The sequence below is a fragment of the Alosa pseudoharengus genome, unplaced genomic scaffold (assembly GCF_046254945.1).
Source record: "Alosa pseudoharengus isolate Yale_2024_CS ecotype anadromous, Long Island Sound unplaced genomic scaffold, YU_APseudo_1.1 YU_APseudo_1.1_scf_8, whole genome shotgun sequence".
In the NCBI taxonomy this organism is placed as follows: Eukaryota; Metazoa; Chordata; class Actinopteri; order Clupeiformes; family Clupeidae; genus Alosa; species Alosa pseudoharengus.
The window spans coordinates 18,486,884-18,513,666 of record NW_027468870.1 but is presented as its reverse complement, the minus strand read 5'-3'; the positions used below and the strand labels follow the sequence as shown (position 1 = coordinate 18,513,666).

Genomic DNA, 26,783 nt, shown 5'->3' with positions numbered 1-26,783 from the left:
AGCCCTGAACCCTCAAAAGACTTCACGGATATCCGTGGAGAGACTTTAAGGGTTTATAATGCTAATAAAAGGAACGTGACAGCACCTGTGACCTATTGTTAAACTTGACAACACCAAAAATGTGTGAAAATATGTTTAGGCAGTTGTTTATTGAGGTTTCTGCCTTTGGGTAATCCCTGTGCATCACGTCACAACGCTACGAACTGTTGGCAATTCCCTTTAATAAAGTCTGCGTAAATAGAGAAAGGGCACACTCTAAATTTCAAAGAAATCTTCAAGGGGAAACATTTTTACAGCTGTAAACCTTTTATTCACTTTGGCATGGCTATACTGAGAACCACACAACTATCACCATCCACTAGGGTATATTTACAGACTTCTCACACTGAAATTGGAGTCAAAGCCATTGTATACATTTCAAAAGGGGAACAAATATTCTTTAGTACTAGATAGTACTACTAGTACTTTTTTAGTACTAGTAGTAAAAAAAATGAATAAACATATTAATTCATAGAACCAACCAATTGCTCTTTCTAATCAATCAACAAAATTGCCATTCCCAAGTCATACCAAAATATTCAGTATATCCATCCAGCACAACACCTGACTTTTAGTCAGGTCTGCATCATTTCAGTTACAATAAAAACAGATAGCTCCATAGGGCCTTAGTACAGGTATGACTCAAAGTACATTCCATAATGCAGTATAGTGAACCACAAAGGTAAACACCATACAATTCATTTAGAAAAATAAATAAATAAGTAAAGAATATCTGAATAGAAAATCTGACTGCAAAAAGGGCAGTATTGAGAGATCACTGGATTCATGTAGATGGCAGGCTTTACTGAATAGAGAAATTTACTTAACTTTGCAGAGTGGGACTCACCACTGTTGCAAGTAAATCCAAATTATTCTGGAAATACAGAGCAATTTAATAATACAACTTTGGCTAACTGCAAAAAGAAAATGCTCCGGCATTTTATCAGCATCCCCTTCTTTGTATGGTGCCCAAAATGATAACCAAAACATATGCTTATGCCTACCAACTTCCCATGTCTCTAGGTCAGGACTGTGTCCGATCTTTAAAAATAACATTAAAACAAGGAACTTGTTACTGTTAGTTTCTCCTGCTGAGGAACTGTATACATCAAATGAAAGATAACATAGTCTGCAGCAGTGACCCAAGTCTTCAGTGATCCTTCCTGGGCATGGATTTCCTATCAAGTGGGCAGTTCCTGCACTTGTGACAGTAGAATATGTCAGGTACATTGGATTTTTTAATTTTGGCACATGACAGGTGCACCCACACACCACATTGGTTACACTCAATCATAGGCCTACCAGCAAAGGGCTTTCCACAGTAACAGGTAATCAAGTCCCACGAGTCATCACCTGTGATAAATAAATAAATCAGATAGTTTAGCTATGTAATTCCACAAAATGCACGCACACACATCAATTCTCAGTTTTTAAGTTTGCTTTGTCACAATATTTAATAGGGCACATCAGCACAGTTACTCGTCTGTGCATGCAGAACATGAATTACTTCTGGCAGTAATGCCATTATTCTTAACAGGTTTCATTCCTTAATGGCCACTTTGCAGATGCAGACACTTACCTGACTCCACCATGATGTCTTCATCTGCAATCCACGTTTCACCCTCACTGGAACTCAAATCTGCTTCCCTTTGATGCTCATCCTTGAGCATTATTCCAATGGATCCAACACAGTCTTGCTCCCGTGTGTCACGTGACATAGACACATTACCCATTTGAAAGGAGTCTCCTTCAACTTTGACTGAACCATTGATCTTCTTTGGACTTGCTTTGGCCCCTTTATGCTTCTTGCTGTGCTTGATGCGCGCCCTTTTTTCTAACAAAACACAAGAATCGTGCCCTTCATTGTTGCTTACAATCCCAGGTGAAATCGGTTTCCAGTCCCCCTTATGTTCAGTATCTACACGAGGGCAGTCCAAAAGCCGAGAGTCATCCAGGTGCATCTTTTTTGCTGAGGCGCCTTCAGAGTGCTGAAGATGGAAGCTGTTCATGTCCCCGTTACTTTGAGACTTCTGAATGAATGTGTGGATTGTGTGCACATCTGTATGGTCCTTCTCTCCTGGGAGATTTGCGCTGGCAGATTTTGAGTTTGAAGCCCATACACTTTCCTAAAATAATAATAATACAAATAAAATAAAAAACATCATTGAACATTGCTTAACTCAAAAAACATATTAAAACACCAAATAAATAATTGCTACAGCAGATTACTGCCATCCTTTAAAACTTCTCACAATGCAATTTTATGCCTCACAACTCACTTCTTTAGATGAGGGCATATATCCAGAGTAGGCAAGGACAAAACTGCAGAATTTGTTGAAGTCTTCAACAGTCCTTTTCCTTCTCTCTGGATTCTGATCAGGAAAACAGTTTCTAATTAATTCCTTTTTGTCCCCATCAGTTGTCACATCATACAACTGCAACAAAATGTAACTGTAATATGGTACATTGCCATCTGATTCGGCATATTATTCATTCTCTGTTCACAAATCTAAAACATTTCCAGCGCCGAATAAAAAACCAGATAACTCAATTATGAGTCATTTATTCATCATTTAATGAGTTTTATTCTTTTAATCTTATATGTTAAGTGAGTGTTGTACTTTGAGACCAAAGATTAACCGGAGTCAAATTCCTTGTTTGTTTACGCAAACCTGGCCAATAAAGCTGATTCTGATGTAGGCTAAAGATCTATGTGGTCAATGTCAGGTGATGGTCTAATTTCATTCCAATTTCACAATTTGACAAATTGACAACTTCTCAAATCTCCAATTGCTAACAGGTTTGTCTGGGTTCTCCCAGGCTACATGGATAGGGGCGGACTGGGATCAAAAATCGGCCCTGGCATATTTGGCCCAAGCGGCCCTCAAATTGGTCGGGCACACCTAATTAAATACAAAATCCTTGCATTGCCCTTAAATATGCATATATTTTCAATAGGGCTGTCAAAATAACTGATTAATTTCGATTAATTAATTTGAGAAAAAATAACTGACTAAAAAAATTAGTGCAGATTAATCGATTCCGTATGACCTTTGACCCCGAGCCGTTCTAGTCAGTAAAAATTAGACTGTAAAATGAAGGAGAGAGAAGAAAACGTGCTGCCTGGATCATTGATTAGAACATTTACTTTTAAAAAATGGCCTGATGGTGTTGAAAATAAAGTCCTCTGCAATGTCTGCAGCAAGGAATTTGCATATCACCGGAGTTCATCAACTCTATAGTTGCACATCAATGCAAATAAATAAGTGTTGACATTGAGGGGAGTGTTAATTTATTTTCATTGTGTCCCCTAGGTTATATCTGTGGCCTGAAATGCCTGTATGTGCAAAAAAAAAACTTCTTCCCGAAGCACTGTTGAATTTATTTCCTCAGCATATTAGGTCATATCATAGATTATTATGGCCATTATTTGAACAGTGAAAATAATAATAAAAGAGTTTTTGAACTTTAATGTCAATGCTGAATTTTCAATGATTCATTTGAATTTAAATATTTAAAATACTTTCACAGCAAAAATAATATATGTGATTAATTTAGATTAATTAATCACAGAATATGTAATTAATTAGATACATTTTTTTAATCGATTGACAGCCCTAATTTTCAACTGTCATGGAGCACTGAAAGTGATGTAGGCCTCATTGGCTATCACTCTGACCGATGAGAGATAGCCATAGAGCACATGATCTCCATATTCAAGTAGGCTATACAAGCAATTATTAAAGAAGAGTTTTTGCTTGAATTCAAAGTATCATTTCAAATTATTCAATAGGCTACATTTCCGAGTGTCAATATAGAAAAGTAACCAATGGGCCGCTGATATACTGTAGCCTGTTCTATCGGCCCAAAAGGTGCGTCGGCCCACCGGGAAAATGCCCGGTATGCCAGATGGCCAGTCTGCCCATGTACATGGAGGATGTTCTGATAAAGAATATGTTGTCACCATCATGACCACAGCCAATTCTGCCAAGTTCAAATTGAACTATTGAAAAAATGAACTTCAACATGGTATACTATATCACATTATCACACACAGAATCAAATGTGGTTAAAAGTGATAAGTACTTCATGCTCATATTTCAAATGTAGTGGAGTCAAAAGTATAGTATTTGTCTTTCAAACTTAGTGGAGTAAAAGTCACAAGTTACAGATACTAAAAAAGCATACTTAAGTACAGTAATCAAGTAAATGAACTTAGTTACTGTCCACCGCTGTAAGATGGAGACAACATAATGGATTAGATGTGTACAATATATGTGTTGCTTGACAATGAGTCTTCTATGAACACCACACAGGCAACTCACCACAAAAGACTCTGATTTGCATTTCCGACCCGCACCTAAAGAAGAGAAAACAAAATCGTTTTACAAAAAAGCGATCATCCTCTGTCAGTCACGCCCACGTCATCACGGGGATCTCCGAAAAACTAAAAAAACACTAGTATGCTTTGTTAGTGTTAGCCTAGCCTCGATCTTCAAAAGCTACATATTAGGCTGGATACGAATGAGGGGTTTGGTAAGGTCAGAAAATGGTACGGTTAAGCTCAGCTCATAAGCTAAGCAATGTAACGTTTATCAAAGAGAGAATGTAAAGAAATTGCAGTAATGCTACTCTACAAAATCTGACCTGGTGTCTCGAGTTAGAAATCTCAGCATTTAACGTTAGAATCTAGCAAATCAAATAGTTGAGAAGTTGGAGGATACCATGCTTAGAATTCTACAATTTACTAGCAATGTTAAGCCTTTGAGCATTACATAAGTGAAACACCGTTAACACTAACATTAACCATTTACTCGAGTAAGTTAATGTTCACGTTAGTTAAAGTTGTTTCTGCATCACTGTTACATATTTGAGTTCTAACGTTTACTTCACGTTAGGTTATAACATTAATTTAGCAGCTAAATGGGTGTTGCCGTGAGCCAACGTATAACGTTACGCACGTTAACGTTAGCTGCTAGCGTTACTGCGTTACAACTTCCTTGGTCCACTCCTAACGTTAGTTGGGACAACGAAGACCCCAAGAGACTTTGATAACAATCAACTTAAGATTAACGTTGACGTTAATCACCGTCGTGTGATAGAGAAACAGTTAAAGTTTACACTAGTGCTACATTTCACTTAGCATTGATGTTAGCTATCAATGATATCAAGCTAGCAACAGCCATCGGTGAAACTGAAGTGTTCCATTGGATGAATAACGTTACTTGTGGTATGACCAATTATAAAGCATAAAGTTAGTCTAATAAGTTTGAAAATCATCATAAATGTACCCATTTGCACAACGACACGTTATGGTAAACGTTACGTTACTTCTATTTAGCATAGAAATAACGTTAACGTTAAAGCTAGCCGGCTAACGTAAAATTAGCCAGCCACTGAGGCAACGTGAACGTTAGGTTAACCACACTTAACAGCAGACTTAAGCAAATGATAAGATCCCTTTTTAGCTTTCGTAAAATAAGTTATAGTTCGGACGTTAATAGTTCGGACAATGCAATTATTTGACAAATAATCAAACAACAGCGAAAAGCAAAGAATCATCTTTCATGTTCAACGTTAACGTTACCTTGATGGCCAGCCATTACCCCATGCATGATGTTCAGGATCTGCAAACCGTCAAAATGTCCAAAAAGTCCCGTTGCTTTGAACAAAATCTCGTCCCAACCAAACGAGGTGAAATGATCTAACGTTAAAAACGTTTCCAATGCAAACCACCCGCCAGAATAAAGTTAGCCAACTAATATAGCTTCGTTAACGTTAACGTCTGCTATTTTACTACCCTGCTTTCCCATCCACCGCACTAATGATAACATCCTTCGAGGTCTTTATGACCAAAACAACAGGCACGGTTACATTAAATACACTGCAGAACAGAAGTCCTTATCCTCGTAACGTTTCACCAATACTTGGGAACCTGGCTAACCATCTAGCACTAGTAGCAACACTTCAGACTGCGCGCGACGAGACAATCTGGTGTGGAAATCCTGCTGACGTCACATTTTGTGTAGTTGCCCGCGACCACGTGCGTGAACAGGCAGACAGGATATTTATTTATCAATAAATTATGTAAAACCCTATGGTAAAACCCATGCTGCATACAATCTTAACGTGAAAAAATATGTGAAATGCAGCATTTATTTAGTTTTCTCCACATTTATGATAGCTTCCATGGAAGTGTTCGACAGATGACTAACCTACTTTTTTTCAGACAACATAGTTGGAATTCTTACTTTGTATTCCCCCAGAGAATTAATCCCCCCAATAGTGTTTATATTTGTTTCTCATCAACTACCGCGAGGACGAGACCATGTAGCTCTGGGACTTTCACGGAAGTGACGACTATTATACCGATGGCGGCCCTCATTACGGTTCCGGCTTGGAAGCTATTTTGACGGCGTCCACTGTGACTTTCTGTGTGGTTTTTTAAAATGGTCTCAAATAATCAGATGTTCAAGGGTACAATACCAAGTGCACTTGCCAATGCTTAGTACAGGTTTCAATTGAAGCAGCAACTTGGCTAGTTATTGTCCGAAACCTTTACTCCAAACTCCACAAGACAGCCTTGCTACAGGTTATCCGTGAACGCCAAGTATGTCTTCTTGACAAAACCAACTCATAGCTTTTTGCCCGTTTAGTCGGGGCTTTTATTTTGTGTTAGGTGTAACGTTAGTTGTTGTAGAGCGAGTTCTTCAAGGTGAAAACAGGTCGACCCAATAACTGGGTTATAACTGTTAATATAAAGAGTCGACGTACAAGCAGCGGATTCTGGAGGGAAGTGGCTAGCTTTTAGCTGGCTACTACTGTAGCTAGCTGAAGCTGGACTCTCAGCTTTATCAAAGTCGTTTGGACCTGGACTACCAAGTTTGTGGACCAATTTTGGATTATACACTTGGAGGTTGCCGCATCGATCTTGACGTATCAACATGCTGAAAACTCGTCAGTGTTTACTCGGGATTAGGACTTTTCTTGGAGTGGCGTCCAGAATATGGGGTTTCATTTTGTACATACTCAGGAAGCACTTAAGAACGGTTAGTATCCGTTGCTTTGTTACTGTTGCAATCACACCTGTTAAAATTATGATGTTTAGCCCACCTTTTGCCTAGTTTATCATAACTAATTGGCTTTTAATTGACTTTTTTTTAATCTAACAGGGAAGACATGAGAATGACTTTATGCCAATAAATAGGCCTTTATTACTACATCAGCCCTTTCCTTCAAAGTAAGATGTGTAGTTAATTACTCCATGCACTTCTTATCAACTCCAAAAAATTTTCTTAAATACGATTTACTACCGCAGCCGTCATTTGAGGAGCTGTAATTTGTGAGTCACATGATGAAGAGAAACAGTTATGTAAATGTTTATGATGCTCTCCAAAGCCTCACACAGTTGAACCCTAGACTTTTGACCTGATAATATCAGGTTCAAAGTGAAAGAGTAAGTTAAAATGTAATTGTAATTACATTTTAATTAAAATGATAATGAAAACAAACTCATAATGTAGAGTTTTGTTATTGATACTACAATAAATTATAAGCTTATTTTTTAAATAAATTCAAAACTTCTGTGAATTTTTCTGATACCTCAATCAGGGCTTATTTTTTAAATTAATATGTGGACATTTTAATGTATAAGTAACGGAGTTTCATGATCCCATGTTGTGCACACCTGTTTTCATAAGATCTACTGAGACAAACAGTCCATTATGACCTTCAAATGTTTTTTGTATTATTATTATTATTGTTATTTATGTAAGGACGACTTGAACTTGGGCAATGTCTTGTGGTCCTGCCAAGTGTAAACACTGTAATCCCTACTAATTGATCTCTTGTGGGGTCAGTCCAAGTTGTTAAAACACAACATAGATTGAAAAAGTTTGTGTTTGTGTGCTGAAGTTTCACACTTCATGTAAGCTTATAAATTGTGAAGTTGATATTGTTTACAGCTCTTTAACAAATGTGAATGTGTTATTTGTTGTATGTCCCAAAGAAAAGCATGCTTGTGGTCATATCCAAATAATGCAGGTGTGTTTTTAATGATGTGTATGTCAGCAAGTGTGAAGAAGCCCTTAAAAGACTTATGACTATACTGAAGTCACCCTGATCTACAGTTCCATGTTTGACAGCTTTTGACAGCTGTGGGAGGGGCTATAAATAGTGTCAGTTAGGGCTGGTGTGGGGGGCAAGGATGTTCTTTGCACACAGTGCTTCATTCTGCACTTGACACTGATATCTTACACTAGTAATATGAACAATGCTCACACTTATGGGGTCAACAGACGTTAAAATACAGACAGGCACATTTTGAACATGGCATATCCTTCTGAGATGCACACATGAGGAAAACCAAGCTTGAAAGATTCAAACATTGCAAAGAAAGGCTAGCTGATGGGTTGACTTGGTATTTTAACAATCATTTAATGAATAGCTTTGACTTCTGTAATGGTGAACAACCTTTACAATCACTGATTCCTCTACTCATCCTATGCTATTTGTGTCATTTATTTCACACAGATAATTCAGTATCAAACAGTGCGCTATGACATATTACCTCTCTCACCTGTGTCCAGGAATAGACTGAGTAAGTAACAGTTTTTGTAGTGTGAAACATGTTCTATGCATACCAATGCTATCTTGGAATATGCCACCATTGATGTTTGTGGTCTTGTTTCTTCAGATGCTGTCAAACGTAAAATCCTGGTGCTGGATCTGGACGAGACGTTGATCCACTCCCACCATGATGGGGTTTTGAGACCTACAGTCCGACCTGGCACACCACCAGACTTTATCCTTAAGGTTTGGCCTGCTCTTATTCATTGTGCAGTTTTAGAATCAACAAATCCACTGTTACATACATTCACAGTTATATTGTTTAAATTGCTTTGCATTAATGTTGTAGCTCAAAACAGATCATATGTACCCTTGATTCAACAAGTTGTATTTGCTGTTTATTGTTAATTTTATACTGTTTCAAACAAAAAATCTTGTAGCATGTTTAGTGGAAGCATGGTTAGTTGTTAGTAAACATCAAAGTGGCCAACATGACAAAACAAGTAGAATACATGAAACTTGTGTCATTCGGCCATTCTTAAAGAGAGAGTTGAATGTTTTGAAGAGTCAGTTTGCGATTCCAATTTAAAATTCTCACCGTTTCTACCCACTGTCAAAGCAAATATGGCTCAAAAATGAGAAGAGCGCACAGACTTATAGGAATGGTCAGCAGTAAGTGCATATTTAACTAAAACCGTGAGGCCATGTGCGATAGATATGAGGGAAGCAGTTTCAACAAGGAGACCGAACTGAACCACTGGTATAGAGGTACCTAGTTTATCACTGCCCACAGACGGCACATGGCCACAGTCGGTTACACCAAAGGCTGTGCTTTCCAATGCAATGCCAAGGGTGGTGTTAAATTATTATAAACATCCTCCACCCTTGTTGTTATTATTATGCCAGCCAGAGTCAGTTACATTTATTTCTTGAATTAGTACCCATTTGGAACCATAAACAGATTGTAAGAATATAGCTGTGTGTATGCAAAACTGACCCATATTTGTTTTACTGAGAGATATATATATATATGCCACAATGTGTTGTTTTGACATGATGTATGCATGGGTTTCATCAGGTCCCTTTCCACAGGTGTATAAAATCAAGCACCTAGATTATGAATGCAGACTGCATGGTGCTTGATAAATACACCTGTGGAAGGGATCTGATGAAACCCATGGATAGGTCTACTGTTCACATGTTGTTTGGTGTTATGCAGCATGTAAATCCAAGAACTGGTAGATCCTCGATTTTAACCAATTTTAGATTTAATTTTGAAAAAGTTTTTAAACAGACTGATCACATACATGAGCAGTTCCCAAACTGCCCAGAACATATTTTCAACCTGATGGAGATGGTTCTTTGCATTATGCCAAAAGTTCATGCATAACATAACAGAATCTGGCACATAATAATGCAAGTGTTCACACAAATGTTCTGAATTGTCTAAATTTGCCTTTTTACTTGTCATTTCCCCGCCTTTAGGTGGTAATAGACAAACATCCAGTAAGGTTTTTTGTCCATAAACGACCACACGTGGACTTCTTTTTAGAAGTGGTGAGTTTTTAATGTATTTATGTTCTAGCTTCTATGTAAATTTGGTTGCTGGGTATTTGTGGAGTGAGACAAATAGCTGGCTTGACTGAGAAGTGACTAAAATGTAAAAGTGCTTTGCTATACAGAATATACAGTGTTATTTACCACAGGCCTATCATTTTTGTCAGTCAAGTTATTGCTGTCGTTGTGGTTGCTATATCTTTATTTTATGAATGTGAACTCTAGGGCATTGCTGTAATTGAGCTTGATGCTCAGTCAGTCTTTCCTGAATAAACAGTGAGTGATTAATTAAATGAATGAATGATAGTTTGGATGGTGGCAGTTTATGGTAATTGGGCACTAATGTGTTAATGATGATTAATCAATATCTTAGTGTTAAGATAAAATCAGTACTGTAGGGCACAGTGACTCTTGAATGAATATGTTAAATATGTGTTTATAATTTATAGAAATCAGTATTCCCTTATGTAGATTGTGCTCTGGATTGGTAGTGCAATTTACTCTGGCATGACAATTGTTTTGGTTTAGCTTCCTAATGGGGGTTGATTACATGTATGTGATCCTGTTCCCTCAGGTAAGCCAATGGTATGAGTTGGTGGTGTTCACAGCTAGTATGGAAATCTACGGCTCAGCTGTGGCCGATAAATTGGATAATAATAAGGACATTCTGAGGCGCAGATACTACAGACAGGTATGCTCACCATAGGTGTATCACTCCCGGATCTAATATCATATCATAAGTAAAAAAATAAACACATCTGTCATTTTATCTCACTCTATTATATACCCCTGCTGAGTGTTTTAACTTTGTGACTTACTTTGTCATCTACCTTTTTTTAGCACTGCACGTTGGATCTAGGTAGCTATATTAAGGACCTGTCGGTGGTACATAATGACCTGTCCAGTATAGTCATACTGGATAACTCTCCTGGAGCGTATCGCAGCCACCCAGGTGAGTGTCTTTGGGACATTTTGTGTCTTTAAATGAAAGGGCTTTTGTCAGATTATCAAAGACACAAGAATAGGGGGGAGTGTTACAATTTGAAAGTTCAATTATTTTGAATGAGATGCATACAGTCGGCATCTAGTCATAATGGTGGTTACCGCCCCCAGTTACCATGGCTGAAACGCCTCCATGGGGGATCGTGTTCGATTCGATTGAATATAATCTAATGGAGGTACACCAGTGTGAGTACAGAAAACACCTCAAAAAAGATCAAATAAACATCAATAAATGGCACAACAATATACTCATAAGTTACATCTCAATTTATTCGCACATGAATGTACATTCCCTAGAACGTCTGTGGGAATAGTTTTAACAATTAATGTGTACTAGTTGGTTATGTTACACTAACAATATAAAATTAGCTAGTTAGCAAGCTAATGAAGCTACCATCGAATATGAGCTTCCAGATAAATTTGTCGTTGGATTGGGAAATCGAGAGTGAATTAGGTAAGTAAACGCAATTCCTTTAAACCATTGTGTTCAGAAACAAACTGAACATCATCTGAATTTAAAACAAAGGTATAAAGTGTATCTGCTAGCGATTGTGCCCATTGACTCCCATTGTGTGCTGTTAGCATGCCTTCCCCCAACGTGGGGCGGTAACCTTTCAGAACCTTTCTGCCGACTATTACAGGTGGGGTCTTAAGAAATTAGAATATCGTGGAAAAGTTCATTTCAAAAAGTGGATCTTTCATATATTTTAGACTCATTAGATAGAGAAATATTTCAAGCCATTTTTTGTCAAGCATAGTCCATTCAAGAACTTGGTGGAACTTACCTGAAAGAAGGAGAGACAGAACTGGACCATTCCTCTTTTCACATAAAAACAAATTTTGCATTTCATTAGGATATCAGGGTCCAATCAAGGTCCCAAAAGTCTAAAGGAAAAGTGGAGAGGCACAGAATCCAAGTTGCTTGAAGTCCAGTTTGATGTTTCCACAGTCAGTGATCCAAGATCCAGAGTCAATGCAGCCTTCTACCAGGAGATTTTAGAGAACTTTGTGCTTCCACCTGTTGACAAGCTTTATGGAGATGCTGATTTCCTTTTCCAGCAGTACTTGGCACCTACCCACAAGGCCAAAACTGCTAGTAACTGGTTTGCTTACCATGGTATTACTGTGCTTGATTGGCCAGACAACTTGTCTGACCTGAACGCCATAGAAAATCTATGGGATATTTTCAAGAGGAAAATGAGGGGCAGACCCAACAATAGAGACGACTGGCCGCAATTTAAGCAACCTCGGCTTCCATAACATCTCAGCTGTGCCACAGCTGATTGCCTCCATACTGCACCACATTGATGCAGTAATTTGTGCAAAAGTAGCCCGACCAGTATTGAGTGGATAAATGAACTATTTCAGATTAGTTAATTTCTTTTCAAAAGGTCAACATTTCTGTATCATAATCCCTTTATTTTAATATTTTGAGATACTCATTTTTGGTTTTCATTAGCTGTAAGCTGTGATCATCAAGATTAAAACAAATATTTCACTTTAAATATAATGAATCTAGAATATATGAAAGATTTACTTTTTGAAATAAATTAGGGGGGGGTGAACTTTTCCACAATATTCAATTTTTTTGAGACTAACCAATATTTCACCACCATATTGAATGCACCTTGTTTCTTTTTGCAGACAATGCAATACCAATCAAGTCGTGGTTCAGTGATCCTAGCGACACTGCACTTTTAAATTTGTTGCCGATGTTGGATGCACTAAGGCAAGTAACATCACATCCTTTTCAAGTGTAAACTCTTCTGTCAGTTTTCTTCTCTTGCAGCCTTGTCTAGGCTGAAGGTGTTTTGGCTGTTTTGGTCTTGGTCTGGTTTGATCATGACTGGTCTGGGGTTTGATCTTGGTCTGGCATGAATACATATCCAAGGCACCTCAATTGTAAAATCTGAAGAATGTTTTATAGCTTCTAGTAAGTCCTGTAAAATTCAGTTTTGCTTCCTAAACTAAAGCTACACAGAACTCATGATACCCTTATTGAAGAAGTTATATTAGAAATGTTGCCAATAATTTGGTTGTGCCGTTTCTTCCAGGTTTACGTCGGACGTCCGATCCGTCCTCAGTCGAAACTTACACCAGCATCGACTGTGGTGATTCTGTCCACTGGGGCCTGCCTTCTTTCCGAGCCGGTTTTGTGAAAACACCTCTTGCTGCCGTTCGTTAGCCCCATAGGCCCTTCATCCACTACTGAAGCCGTCAGCCCTTCGTCTCCATACCACTTCTGCTGAGGAAGTGGCGTGCAAAGAGTTTGAGGAATGGGGAAGGATAACGATTTTAGAGACTCTTATGGACTCTTACCAATGGGGCAGAGAGGCCTGCATCTATGATGATTTTTTTTTCTATTGTCCAAAATGGAAACTTTGCCTTACAGTCCTGGGATTCTGAGTGTGCATGTTGAGTATTTGTGCGAGAGTGTTTGTGTTTCAGCATTTTTTTTGTTTTAGTTTCTTTCTTTTTAATACAGAAGAAACAACTGTGGCTAAATGGTCTTTCCCCTGTCACTGTCAGGGCACTTATTTCACCCCAGATCTGTACTAGTCCAGGTTTTACACCATACCCAGCTCTGGTCCCTTTCTGTCCTCAGCCTTGCTGACTACCATGCTCAGGTAAAGTCATGTCATTGGTCCCCATCACTGGAATGTGATGAGCCATTAAGTATTTTTAAAATATAGATTTTTTTTGTTGTTGTCCATAGTGACGAGCTGTGGTTCAAATCTCAATGAATGAGTTATTAGCAATATCAACTATTTATCCTATGATATTGATTTTTATTGAGATCTCACTTGGGCAGAATCTAAGAAGAATAATTTGTAAGGGGAAAAAATTAAAGACTATTTTTACTGTTGTAAAAGATTTCTGTTCTCTCCCCAGGAATCGACCAAAAAAATAAACAAATAAAATAATACAATTTTTGAGTTCAAATATTTTATTAACCTTACCTATCCACTGTGACTAGTAGGCAGTAAATGCATATGGGTGAGTGTGTAAGAAAACCATTAAAATAAAAGCAAACATGCTCAAAGAGCATGCAGCAAAATATATTTATTGAGTTTATTATGTTGTCACCCCTACCCATGCTATTCACAACCCTGTCTTGTTTCTACCTATATGTCATTCAGACAACCCGTTGCCATATAATGTTGATATGGTTTGGTCGAGCTTCCGTTTCCCATTTAGAGACCCAGAGACTTTTTTTTAGTGCACACCAGAGATTAGAAATTCCCTGTATGAACCCACAGAATGGACAGCTACAGGTGTTTGTTGATAAGTGATAGCCTACACTCATTCTAACCTATCTCAATGACTCGTATTTTGGTGGCTTGACATCACATCATCATGGCCATATGCATGGACGGATTATGAACTTTCGGGCCCCTGGGCCCAGATGTATTAAGGGCCCCCTTAATATGTGATGTGTTTTCCTGTATTCTGGTGCATTTTGGGGATGGCCAATACTAAATCCAATCAGATTCATAGCCTACATCCTGATTTGTTGATATTGAGGCAATGATTCCATAAGGCTTGGGCTTCAGGGCCCCCTGACCCCGGGCCCGGTAGGCCCATGCAGTAATCCATCCCTGGCCATATGAATATTGCTGACATGATCAATAGCCTAAGGTTTGCAGTAGAGTTATCTCTAGGAGTTATCTTCTGAGTGATTTCGCAACAGATAGCTAAATTTGAACCATGAAGCAACAGTTCACAAAGGGCGAACATTCACTGAAAACACTACCGAATAATAACCTAGTAATTGTAATTACTTCCAGTAAAAAATTTCGTTTATTTATTCCCTTGTGTAAAGTTCGCATCCACACGCAATTTTAGGGTATGCACGTGCATTTGTTTCTAGGACACAGCTGCCAACAAACGCGTTCCAATTGGATTGGCGGAAATAACGGGGCGGGACGGACTACAGTGAAACTGGGCTCTTGTTCGAGGATATATCTACTTAAATGATCATAGGGACAATACTAGGTTGAAATTTATTTACGCAAATGCAATAACTGAATGCGGCTTTTCTTCAAACGTCATAATAAAGTGGTATTTTTGTTACGCTTACGCTAAAGTGGGGTTTTTGTAACAGGCTAACCTAGAACACCTCTTCCGTGTTGTTCGAAACCCTTCCGCCTTCGTCAAATCCAGCTCACGCAAGTAAACATTAGCCTTGTTAGCTAACCGTGAACGTAAATTTAACAACTTACACGTTTCTAAAGGTCTCCCGTTCCGTCCAAAAATGAAGTTTGTCTACAAGGAAGAACACTCTTTTGAGAAGAGGCGATCAGAGGGTGAAAAGATTAGGAAGAAGTATCCAGACAGAGTGCCAGTAAGTATAGGGTATTATAGGTTAGATAGATAGATACTTTATTGATCCCCATGGGGAAATTCAAGAAGGTTCAATTCAAGGTTACTTTCATTTATTATGCCCATACTAACATTTTACTATTTCAAGTCCTGACATCGAGCTCCTGGGATAATCATTTGGTTAGGCTATAACATGGGTGTGTCGTTTGGCTATGTTATGGGACATCAACCGGTTTACCGTAATTAATAGATTCTGTCATCAGCTTGGGCCTTCTGTTTGTCTTCTATTTTCAGGTGATTGTGGAAAAAGCTCCTAAGGCCAGGATCGGGGACCTTGACAAAAAGAAGTATCTTGTACCATCAGACTTAACAGGTTATTGTGTTGATTTAATTGTCCACATTTCTTAGCCTTACCTTATCGTATAGGCGTGCTATTATACCTTCGGCACCTCTTGACTTACATAGAATGAGCTCCTCATGGGAACCAAAACTGTATAGTCATAACATAAAATAATGTTAATGGATATAATGGAGTAGGCTACTATACTTTTTTTTGAAGAATCTGAACAATGTTATATGGTCTCTCTTTTTAAATTGAAGTGGGACAGTTCTACTTCCTGATCAGAAAAAGAATTCACCTTAGGGCTGAGGATGCCCTTTTCTTCTTTGTCAACAATGTCATTCCCCCAACATCAGCAACCATGGGGTTGCTGTATCAGGTAGAATCTCTTTCTCTCTCTGTCTCTCTAGAGAGTATGGATGTTAACATACCAGTGTTTCTTTCCTTTTCTGTAATCCTTTTTCTTTGTGTTTCAGGAGCATCATGAAGAGGACTTTTTTCTCTATTTTGCATACAGTGATGAAAGTGTCTATGGAGGAGACCAGACAAGAAGCATGTAACGCAGCCCATGTTGTCAACTACCATACCAATAAAAACGAGAACATCAAAGACTTACAATGAATATTTAAATTAGAAGGAATTATTTTAAAACATATTATGCCAGTGCCTCTTATCCATGTTTATACCATAAGAAGGCTATTTCAATGTTTGTTCTTCAGATGGATATTTTTAATTTCATACAGCATTAATCACCTGCACATTGTTGTCTGTAACCCTGTCTGTTAGCTTCTGATACACTACATTAATAATTTGATATGCATACATTAATCAGGATACTAGAAACAGGTAGCTGTCACAGCAACCTAAATAGAAATGTGATTTTAAAGGGGAATGTTCATGAGACTTCTCATGATGAGATTACTCTTTTTTGCCTTTTTTTGTTCATTTCTTTGCACCCACAATATTTGTTGCCTATTTTAATTATGTTGGGTGTTTTTAACATAGTGGTTTTATGTTACAAGCAAATGTGAAACATAGATGTTATTTTTTGCCCAATACAAACTTGACCAACAAATGAGAGTTTTATTTGTGACATATTAAGATTTTACTTCATTTTAAACACATTGACCTAGTGCCATGAAAAACTGTAAAATGGAAGTAATGATTTGACTACAAATAGCAGGCCTAGGCTTAAGCTACACTGACATATTAGCAGAGAATGAGGGAGCTCGTCCACGAGTGCAGAATGCATGGAGGTCTATGGAGCTGTACCCCTCAAAATCCACTTTTCTTGGGATATATATTTTTTTCAAGTAATTTGAGTATTGCATTCGAAAGGGGAGGCAAAGAAAATACACTTGCTTGAGTATTATATTTTTTAAAGTCACTTAATTGTTCTAAAAAGCCTTTCAAATGTGTCAATGACGTCATTCATTAGCACAATGCTAGCGTGTTATGTGCAACATCGACCCAACCTGTAAGAAATTAAAAGGACATAAGTACTCGTTCATTCAACTTTTGACCTATAACCTATGTTGAAGTTATACAAACTGCAATCAAATCTGAGATTTGTCAACGACAATCAGGTGAAAGAGACCAATTTAGCTGTCTAGCTCCATTGACTCCCATTCATTCTGCACTCATGGCGATCGCCCCCAGTGGAACTCTGGTGGAACTGCATCCAAAATTCGGTACAATCCGTAGACGGGCTCTGATATTAGCAAGCCTGTTATATAGGCCTAAGTACTTTTTATTAATGCGTTAGCTAACCACTAGCACCATAACAATAATAAACAAGAAAACTGGTAGGTGTTTACAGAAGATGAAATGCAACGTGTCAAACTAATCAAAAGAGGAAAATGTAGGCTACTTGTAGTTTCTCATACTGGTTCAACTATAGGGAGGGAAAGTGAAAACCAGCGCCCCAAGTGGTTGCGTTCCTATCGAAGAGCAGCTCCCATAGACCTATTTCAAAAAAAATACTGTGAAGCCAAATCAGCGATCTTATCCACCAAAAATATTTTTCAGTGTCTATACAGTAATAATCTTCTAACTGTGAAAATGTCAGAGCCTATTTTGCCTTATTAAAAAAAAAAAATCGAAATTGCTCCTTTTGTTTCATAAACGAACTACAAAAAAGCCACGTGACTTTACCCTTCGACGTTACTCACGGTAGCATGGTTTGTTTATTAGCCTGGTTAGCATTGCCACTTAACACTTACTGCCAGCTCTTCATGTGAGTAGAAGCACAACACCAGTTATCCAGACATAAAGGTTATCACCACGCGGTTTACATCACCTTCCGTTATTACAAAAATATGTAAGCCAGTTAAGCAAATTGCCGTATTGATCAGTTAGAGATTAAGTGCCCAAACCTGTGACGTCACATGCAACTGTAGTTTGTTATCACCATGTTACGACAAAAACTCAAAACAATTCAACTGATCCTAAAAATAAGGTATGACCACTTGAAGCAATAGAGGTGACCCCAGTGCCTAACATATGGAAGGCATTAAATTAAGATCCCAATGTGCACCGAGATATATTTTTTCTAAAAACAAATCCCATCCCCTCCGCTAAACTCTAGGAACGCAACCACTAGATGGCGATGAGATTACTTTCCCTCCCTATAGTTGATGGTTATGTCTATGGTTTTGACGTTTGCCTTGCTGGCAGGTATCACGTATTATTTTTGCGACGTCTGGCGCTTATCGCCGGAAATGCGACAACCGAATGTGTATTCATTTTACAGTTAGCTGACTGCCTAACATTTAGGGCCTTATATTTTTGTCAGTTAATGTGACAAATAACTTCAAACAAGCTCAACACAGTTTTCTCAGACACGGACAAAAGTGCGTTAAAGAGGATTTTGTGAATATCGGTTCAAAACTATATTGTTGGCTTGTTAACGTTAGATATGTCGTTTTATGGAGCTAGCTGGCTAAGCTAACATAACGTTAGTTATTGACAAGGCAGTAATAGCTATTTGAGATTTTATTTTTGACTGTTCTGAATAAGAAGTAATCTGTAGTATTGCCTGGTTCAAGCAAGGCAATAGCCTGGCCAGCTAGCTCTTTCTGCACCCAGAGCAGGGAATTGGCTATTATCGACGGCTCTTAGCTAGCCGTAGCTATTCTGTGCTAGGCCTCTTGACAGTAGTTATTTCTGTCTTAGTGGTAGACTGTCGTTGTAGAGTTTGACATGGTAAGTAAGTAATGTGACCGATGTAGCAATATCTAGAGTTTTGGAGGGCGCTACTGTGACAACTAATGAGCAAGGAATTAATTTCTCAAATATCTTTACTAGAGTGTCCAGCGCCCTTTTGCGTAGTCATCATTTCCCTTTTAGTGAAGTGGGTCAATAAGCATCCATAGCAGTATTGTGCTGGCTAACTAAAGATAATGTTTTAATAATAATGTTCGGCGCTGTAGTATCTAATGTTCTCGTCGTATTCTCTCACTAGCTGGCCCCTCCAATACCAACCATCATGCCAGCTCTTCTGGAGAGGCCCAAATTGTCCAATGCAATGGCACGAGCATTGCACAAGCACATAATGAGAGAGAGGGAGAGAAAGCGACAAGGTTTGCACATTTATTTATTTTAATGACCACATCACTTTGATAAGTGGAGGCATCTGCATTCTGTCGTAAATCCAGGGAGAAACTGCGAATTGTTTTTATTTGAAGCCCCAGATGCTATTGCTTGTGCTGGCTAAATGTGAACGTAGCCTAGTCAGTACTAACTTCTCTAAATGGTTCAAAATGCATTCAAGGATATATCTAGAGCCAGGAATAGATCATATAGAGGATATCTTCAGACAACAAGAACAATTCCATCACATGTGATTAACATGAGCTGAGTGACTTGTTTTGCCTACATCCATATTTGATATGCTTGATTTTGATTAAAAACTGTCCACAGAGGAAGAAGAAGTGGACAAGATGATGGAACAAAAACTTAAAGAAGAGGAAGAGAGAAAGCGGAAGAAAGAGATGGAGGAGCGGATGTCTTTAGAGGAGACCAAAGAACAGGTGTGGCTGTGACAACGCAACTGACATCTCAAAATGACCTTGGCCTCCAAATGGCTTTTCCTACATTTCTTCTGGACATGTCCTACTGTTGTAGATTATGAAGATGGGTGAGAAACTGCAGGGGCTTCAGGAGGAGAAACACCAGCTCTTCCTACAACTCAAGAAGGTCCTGCATGAAGAGGAAAAGAGACGAAGAAAAGAGCAGAGGTGAGCATGGTATAAGTATAAGTATAAGTATATATACTCTTTTGATCCCGTGAGGGAAATTTGGTCTCTGCATTTATCCCAATCCATGAATTAGTGAAAAACACTCAGCACACAGTGAACACAAAGTAAGGTGAAGCACACACTAATCCTGGCGCAGTGAGCTGCCTGCAACAACAGCGGCGCTCGGGGAGCAGTGAAGGGTGAGAGAAAGTGGAATAGAACATTATGTCCAATATTCACTTATGTGGTTTAATGTTCTGCATTTCTCATTAGTAGGTCACTTTGATACTAAAAGTATGATTCTATGTAATGACTGTATGATATCTGTACTGTCCCTGTGTACATCTGTGTGTGACTAATTAGAGATAAGCGGGAATATTATGACTGCAGTGTTTCACTGTTCTGCATGGCTGCGTCAGTAGCTATCTCTGCTCCGGATTGCTTGCCACTAATCAGAGTCTGATTCAGTGTAGTCCACGTGAGAGGGGATGACCAACGCCATCTCCTGTCAGCCTAGAAGGATACTTAAACCCTAACTATTTCCTTGTCTAGTTAGAGCAGCTAATGGATCTTTAGGTGAAGTCATGCTGTCTCTCCCTTGATGCGCATCATTGTAAATAAACTCTGTTCCTGATTGTTCATACTATTGGTCTGACTGGGTCTCTATTAAATCTATGGTATCAAAATTACCATCAAGGGTTAGTTGCCTTGCTCAAGGGCACTTCAGCCGTGCCTACTGGTCATGGGTTCAAACCGGCAACCCTACGGTTACAAGTCCGAAGCGCTAACCAGTAGGCCACGGCTGTCCTACGGCTGGTGATGGTTGTCTGTCAAATTGTCAGTCTGTGAAATCCCTTAGAAACACATATTGTGTTAAAAATACTGGTGACCGCTAAGCTTCTATAGTTGTGCTTTCCTGATGTGTTGGTTCATCTGTACAAACAAACCCAAAACACACTGAAGAGGTAGCATTTTTTTAGAACCGTAGATAGGTGGAAATATTCTACCAAACATTCAAGGACAGTGAAAGAGGGTGGTTCTGGCAACTGTTGTTTCAAGCTTTCAAGAAGAGAAAGGTGCCAATATAATTGTTTAATTTAATTATAGTATTTTTAGTCTGTTTCAATAGCTATCACGGTTACACCATATCATGGTTACACCATATAGCTACACATTTGGAATTTGGGACAATTTTTGCTAACTTATGTCTGTTATTATTATTATTATTATTTTTAATATTATTTTTACCAAGTGTGCGATTTAGGTCATAAAGCATTGTTCTATGCTGTTAAGAGTATATGTTGTTGGACCCAATTGTTCCAGTAATGCAGAGAATTCTTCAGTCTGATGGGTTGTATCCATGTATTTTCTCTATACAGTGACATGACCACTTTAACTTCAGCCACATACCAGCCCAACATGGCCATCCACTCAGGACAGCATCTTTTGAGCATGCAAGGTAGGCGGACCACCCAGCAAGACACATCATAGCTAAAGATATGTATTTGTCTGTGGTGTGTTACTGTCAAAAACATATTCGTGGGCATTCGTATGTTTATTTTTTTCCTTTGTGATCACATGTCTGTGGTTTAAACGCCCAGCGAGTCCAGTGAGTCACGGTCGACCGGGAGCACTCCTGGGAGAGAGGAGTAAGCAGCTCTTTCAGACTCCTATCATTCCGGTGAGTTTTCTCTATTTGATTTTTCTTTATGACGTTCTCAAAAGCTATGTCTTACAAAAGTCCCCATTGGCATATGTTATGTCTTACAAAAATCCCCATTGGCATCTTCGTCTCTCCTCCGTGTGCCAAAAAACCCACACATTTATTGGCAGCTGGGATGCTAAATGCTTTTGAAGTTACCCAATTAGTTACCATAGCCAGAGTATGAAATGACATCAGTGTCAAGGAAAGTCCCACATTCTTTCAGAGCTTTTTTTTTTCTCTGAATATTAAGGTTTCTAGCATAAGCATTACAAAGCATTAAACGTATTTAGACATTTGTAACACTGTAATGAGTCGGCTTTAATGCATATTTAATGCATCCCTATTGGTCTATAAACCTCAGGCCATTCAGTCCGAATGCAGTGATCTAAGAATGACTCAGAGGCCCTTCCTGTACCGCTTCGCCAGAAAAGTGTTGAGCAACCACTGTGTTAGCTAAGAATAGTCCCTATCATTGAGCGGTAGTTTATGTGGCCCTGTAGTCTGTGTATGGGGAAGAATTCATCTCATGTCCTTGACCTCACAGGGCCGACACTACCAATCCCAACAGGGTTTCAGTGCGGGGACCTCAGAGCATGCTCAGTACTCTGGAGTCCAGCCAGCCCATGGGCCCTATGGTGTGGCCCAGTCCCAACACGCGTCCCCCTTCACCCCCAGTCAACCGGTGCCTGTCAGCTATGCCAGCAGTTCCCAGCTCAGAGGTGTGCTGTGCTTTGGTTTGTTGGTGTATTTCTTCGTCCCTTGTCCCTGTCTGTGTTCCTATATTTCAGAAGCAATTAAGAGGGTGTGAAGTGAAAACAAGGCTGACATGACATGACTTGTTTTAAAAGGCATGATATTTTTTGAAGGTGAATGCAGTCTTATATACTCATTAAGTGTTGCAACGATGTTCCTCTTTAGGCGCTGCGGCATTTCCGACCATGCCCTACTTGCCTCACCAGCAGCAAGGCCATGCAGTATACGGTCACTTTGTTTCTCAACCAGGTGCGTCCCTAGTCAGTCATAGGATAATTGCTAATGATAACTCATAAACTCACTCAATCATAACTCACTTCACTTTCCTTCCTGGGGTGCATTTCTCAAAACCATAGTTGCTAACCTGTTAGCAACTTAGTTGGTTGGCAATGGGAAATTAGCAACTATTTTTTGGGGAAACGGGTTTGGTGTTTATAGGACTGGAATGTAATGGTTAAGTGATCTGGAATGTCATGCAGTCTCTCTCTTATTTCCACAAAGGTATTTTCCCAAGTGCTGCAATTCCTTTACAGAAACAGCTGGAGCATGCGAACCAGCAGTCCGGCTTCACTGACTCTGTGAGTCCACATCACAGACGCAAATATGATCATTCAATTTACACTACATGTGTTAGTCTGTTCCTTTGAAATCAACGTCTGAAACACTGGGCTTCTTTTAGCCCATTATTCTGTATATATTTTCATAATGGTAATGTTCTGTGTGCTTGTGTTATTAGAGTACTTTGAGGACTATGCCTCCTCAGGCTCTCCATGCTAGTGCTGCTGGTTTGCTGCCTACCCCCTCCATTGCAGTCCAGATTCCATCTGGCAAGGTTGGCATTGGTGCATTTTTTAGTGTATAACACAGTAGATCACACCAATAAGAATAAAGTATCAATATTTCTGTTCCGTCAGGATTCAGTTTCTTGAAATATTGTAACACATTAGTGATAGTTGTGGGTTTAATATCTACACAGACTGGACTGCCGTATGCTCATCCGCCAAGGCCAGCCTCCCCAGGAGCCTTCTCTCATGGGACACCCCCACAACCTAGCCATGCTGTGAGTCCCACCATCCACAATACACTGGAATTTCTGAACTTCACACAAAATTCTGAACTTCATCACAAAAGGAATCCGTATTACCTCAGCGAATGAGTCTGGGTGCTAGAATAGTCTGACGTTTACAGATATTCACTTGTTAGTAAGTGAAGGGAATGACTGAATAGGCTGTAGGAAGCAAAGAAGCAGATGTGGCATGGAGCTGGGTTTTTTTTTTTTTTACTTGACTATGATCTATCATCTGCCAACCAGTGAAATGAATGACTCAATCCATTACATCCTTTGTAGACAATGGTGATAAGGGAGCCAAAAATTGCTTTCCTGTCATTGTTGCCCTTTTGACCTAGCTTCTATTCTCTGTTCTCCAATAAAGGCTTCCTTTCAGAGTTCTCCTCAGCCTGGCCCACGAGGCGCATACATCCCTCACAGCCAGTCCGGTCAGAGGTTCTACCACCATGGCAAGTAAGCCCAGACGCAAGGCCTCGTGCAAAGGAGATGGGAGTCAAGGTCCAAGCGAAACCTGCTCTCGGATGTTCAGCTCCCCACTCAGGGTCATTGTGTTGAAAAAGGTCATGGGACTGGGTGACCTTCATTATCAGTCTGCACGAGCATGGAACTCAACCCCCCCTCTGTGGTTTTTACTCTTCATGTTAATGTACAGGGTATATGATTTTACATAAAATGACAAAAGCAGGTCATTTTTGGTTGTTTGAGATGTAATCATAGTAGTCACAACCATACCTAATGCTAAAAATGGGCTTGTGATGGTTGCCTGATGAAGTGCACCTTAAAATCTGTTGCTTTTCTTAAGAGAAATAGCCAGATAGGCTTTTATTGAGTGAAAAAATGTTGAACTGCATTTTTTTTTTTAAATCAATATATAAGAAAAAAAAAATGTACGGAAAAGGAAAAACCCTTCTCAGGGCTTCAGCAGGTGTTTGGATGTTATGACAAATGCCCTTACTTACTCCGTGATGCACTTATACACTAATACCCACAGCACTCTCGCACACAACTTGTTCACACAAATGCAAGTCTTTGTTACTGACAGACACAGAAACGCACACATACACATTTACATGTATGGACTGATATTTTCATACAATTAAATGTTTGTAACAAGGTCTTTTTAAATTATATTGAAACATTTCTACTAATTATGGAGATCACATGAAAATGAAATTTATTTTCGCCAAATGTATCTCAAAAAATAAATCATACATTTAACTGATGTGGTTTGGTACTCATTTGGAAAAATATTTTTGGGTTTGTTAACAAGTATTGGGCATGAATTACCAGACACATTAATCTTGAGCACACATTACCTATACTGCAGGTCACTTTGGATCAGCAATTGTGAAGGAAGTTGTGTTTGTTCATGTTTATATTTAAAATGATTAGCAGATGCTTTTGTCCAAAACAACATACATTATATTTTAAGTAACCAAGGACCAAACGAAACAGCGGTACTCTGCTCACCCCTCCCTTCAGTATTCCCAGAGAAACTCCTCACTGGGTTGTTTTTGTTTGGAGGACAGGCTGCCCCCACTTCATTTTTTTCCAGTTTTCTGAGCCTGGGCTGCCTACAGAGTTTTTTTACAGTACTCACAGAATGGGCAGCTAGCGGATCGTGAGGAGGTGATTGCTGAATGTGACAAAAAATTGGGTTTGAAATCGCATATGATCGCTGACTACACCTTTAATTTACAAGTACCGGCAGCATACACTAAACACAAGGGGTCCCCCTCCAAAGTGATTTTTTAAATTCCTTTTTCCAGACCTGGAAAAGTCCTGCAATTCAGCAAATTCATTGAACGTTTAGGGGAAACTCATATAAAATGTTATTTCCTTAATAAGGAAATTACAAAGGCAATTTATGTTGTTTCATAGGTGTTTTCTCAGTTTTTAATTTCCATCCAATAATTTAGCCCAAGCTGTGTAATGTTGTCTGCTGCAAGGTCATAGTAGTAGATATTTTATTAAGGGTTATTGAAAAGTTTTAAAATGTCAATGAAAATGGGAGGGAACCCTGGCTATACCTGAACCCAGACTAGAAGAAGTTGTTCAACAACTATTATTCAGGACCTTAAGCACCTGGTGACAACATGGATACAAGTACAGAATGCAGAAATCCTTAAACATTTGTGTATCCAATGTGTTTTCAATCTTATTTTTGACACCTGACTTTTTGAACAATGCCTTTTATGCTAAGTCAATATCAAAGTACAACAACTGACTAAATACTACTACAACAACTAAAAACTGGTTTCCAACTAGAAGTTGCCCTATTTGCTTAAAATGACTATTTGCTATTGGAAGAATATGCAACATTTAATTGCAGGTTTAAAAACTGACAATGAGTAGAGCTGTTTAAGCAGATAGTTTAGTGACCAAGTTAAATTATTAAAATTGGGATAATCACAAAATCAAAGAGTGTGGCAACAAAAAGAATTCAGGTAAAACACCAGGGAAAACTAAAAGGTGAGGTCATTTTTTCCAACCCATGACACTTGTTGAATTCACAAAAAAAGAAAAACAATGTTAATCAAACAAAGTGGCTTAGACCAAGCATACAGTATTCCAGAATATCATAATCAGTGTACGCTCCAATGTCACTTCAGGCACAGATGGAAGTTGTATTTCATTGGCTGTTCTTGTATCAACATCATCTTGCAAGAATCACAGAAAACAACCCCAAATCAATGGACATTATGCATTTAGCATTATGACTTATATCCTATCAGCACCTTTAAATAAATATCTGTCCTGACCCGTCTTGCTCAAGGCAAATATGTATAAAGTTTATGAATTTAGATACAGAGACATGGAAGACAGCAATAAGAAGTGTCATGCTTTCGGTTAGTATTATCTAGTCTCTTTAGTGTGGGTGTAGTGTAGTGAGGGTCAAAACTGACTCACTTCCTCACACACACACACACACACACACACACACACTAATTCAAATAACTTAATGTGTGCCGTTCAGTGCACAAAATGGCGGTAAACACTCTGCAGACGCCTGTGTAGTGTGGGCACCCAACATCAGATCTCTGTGCTGCCAGTTAGTTGAAGTACATTTCTCACTCTCTAAAATGTATTAGGTCAAGCTCAATATCTCTATCAAACATGGCTTTGGTTCAGGTTGAACTGAAGAAAAAGCATAAATTATCTTTTCTAAAAAAACATTTTGGTTCTTAA

General features: G+C 38.8%; 4 protein-coding genes across 9 annotated transcripts; 3 read left to right on the top strand and 1 right to left on the bottom strand.

Annotated features, from left to right (window-relative positions):
- Positions 1–72: 72 nt before the first annotated feature.
- On the bottom strand, positions 73–6,096 carry LOC143112914 (PHD finger protein 23B-like). The gene is made up of 5 exons (XM_076275334.1): positions 5,627–6,096; positions 4,365–4,399; positions 2,319–2,411; positions 1,619–2,165; positions 73–1,392 (listed from the first exon to the last, which is right to left on the bottom strand). The coding sequence occupies exons 1-5, from the start codon at positions 5,652–5,654 to the stop codon at positions 1,190–1,192; spliced, it is 906 nt and encodes a 301-aa protein (XP_076131449.1). The 5' UTR covers positions 5,655–6,096; the 3' UTR covers positions 73–1,189.
- Positions 6,097–6,185: 89 nt separating this feature from the next.
- Positions 6,186–14,105, top strand: LOC143112915 (CTD nuclear envelope phosphatase 1A). Of its 4 annotated transcripts, XM_076275335.1 has the most exons (9): positions 6,186–7,088; positions 8,572–8,638; positions 8,735–8,853; positions 10,093–10,164; positions 10,739–10,855; positions 11,005–11,116; positions 11,278–11,352; positions 12,811–12,895; positions 13,221–14,103. In XM_076275335.1, the coding sequence occupies exons 1-9, from the start codon at positions 6,984–6,986 to the stop codon at positions 13,279–13,281; spliced, it is 813 nt and encodes a 270-aa protein (XP_076131450.1). In that variant the 5' UTR covers positions 6,186–6,983; the 3' UTR covers positions 13,282–14,103. The 4 variants fall into 4 exon arrangements, 3 of the variants coding, with proteins under 3 accessions (XP_076131450.1, XP_076131452.1, XP_076131453.1); XR_012984810.1 differs by lacking the exons at positions 11,278–11,352; positions 12,811–12,895 and adding an exon at positions 12,956–13,099 and having other exon boundaries at positions 6,187–7,088; positions 13,221–14,105; XM_076275338.1 differs by lacking the exon at positions 11,278–11,352 and having other exon boundaries at positions 6,978–7,088.
- A 969-nt stretch (positions 14,106–15,074) lies between these two features.
- Positions 15,075–16,904, top strand: LOC143112020 (gamma-aminobutyric acid receptor-associated protein-like). The gene is made up of 4 exons (XM_076274267.1): positions 15,075–15,511; positions 15,784–15,862; positions 16,090–16,208; positions 16,306–16,904. The coding sequence occupies exons 1-4, from the start codon at positions 15,422–15,424 to the stop codon at positions 16,387–16,389; spliced, it is 372 nt and encodes a 123-aa protein (XP_076130382.1). The 5' UTR covers positions 15,075–15,421; the 3' UTR covers positions 16,390–16,904.
- A 1,654-nt stretch (positions 16,905–18,558) lies between these two features.
- On the top strand, positions 18,559–24,816 carry gps2 (G protein pathway suppressor 2). 3 transcript variants are annotated; one of them, XM_076274364.1, is made up of 12 exons: positions 18,559–18,681; positions 19,293–19,410; positions 19,751–19,860; positions 19,955–20,067; positions 21,447–21,526; positions 21,669–21,748; positions 22,317–22,506; positions 22,691–22,774; positions 23,027–23,103; positions 23,262–23,357; positions 23,502–23,585; positions 23,959–24,816. In XM_076274364.1, exons 2-12 carry the CDS (start codon positions 19,317–19,319, stop codon positions 24,049–24,051), a joined length of 1,101 nt encoding a protein of 366 aa, XP_076130479.1. In that variant the 5' UTR covers positions 18,559–18,681; positions 19,293–19,316; the 3' UTR covers positions 24,052–24,816. The 3 variants fall into 3 exon arrangements, with proteins under 3 accessions (XP_076130479.1, XP_076130478.1, XP_076130477.1); XM_076274363.1 differs by having other exon boundaries at positions 18,559–19,033; positions 22,317–22,491; XM_076274362.1 differs by having other exon boundaries at positions 18,559–19,033.
- The last annotated feature ends 1,967 nt before the right edge of the window (positions 24,817–26,783 follow it).

Coding starts and splice junctions, on each gene's coding strand:
- LOC143112914 (XM_076275334.1), bottom strand. CDS start 5,654: ATGCATGGGGTAATGGCTGGCCATCAAG. Junction 2,166..2,318: donor ATATGCCCTCATCTAAAGAA/GTGAGTTGTGAG, acceptor TTATTATTTTAG/GAAAGTGTATGGGCTTCAAA. Junction 1,393..1,618: donor AGACATCATGGTGGAGTCAG/GTAAGTGTCTGC, acceptor TATTTATCACAG/GTGATGACTCGTGGGACTTG.
- LOC143112915 (XM_076275335.1), top strand. CDS start 6,984: ATGCTGAAAACTCGTCAGTGTTTACTCGGGATTAGGACTTTTCTTGGA. Junction 8,639..8,734: donor TGTGTCCAGGAATAGACTGA/GTAAGTAACAGT, acceptor TTGTTTCTTCAG/ATGCTGTCAAACGTAAAATC. Junction 10,856..11,004: donor GGCGCAGATACTACAGACAG/GTATGCTCACCA, acceptor ACCTTTTTTTAG/CACTGCACGTTGGATCTAGG.
- LOC143112020 (XM_076274267.1), top strand. CDS start 15,422: ATGAAGTTTGTCTACAAGGAAGAACACTCTTTTGAGAAGAGGCGATCA. Junction 15,863..16,089: donor TGTACCATCAGACTTAACAG/GTTATTGTGTTG, acceptor TTTAAATTGAAG/TGGGACAGTTCTACTTCCTG. Junction 16,209..16,305: donor CCATGGGGTTGCTGTATCAG/GTAGAATCTCTT, acceptor TTTGTGTTTCAG/GAGCATCATGAAGAGGACTT.
- gps2 (XM_076274362.1), top strand. Junction 23,104..23,261: donor AGTCCGGCTTCACTGACTCT/GTGAGTCCACAT, acceptor TTGTGTTATTAG/AGTACTTTGAGGACTATGCC. Junction 23,358..23,501: donor TCCAGATTCCATCTGGCAAG/GTTGGCATTGGT, acceptor ATATCTACACAG/ACTGGACTGCCGTATGCTCA.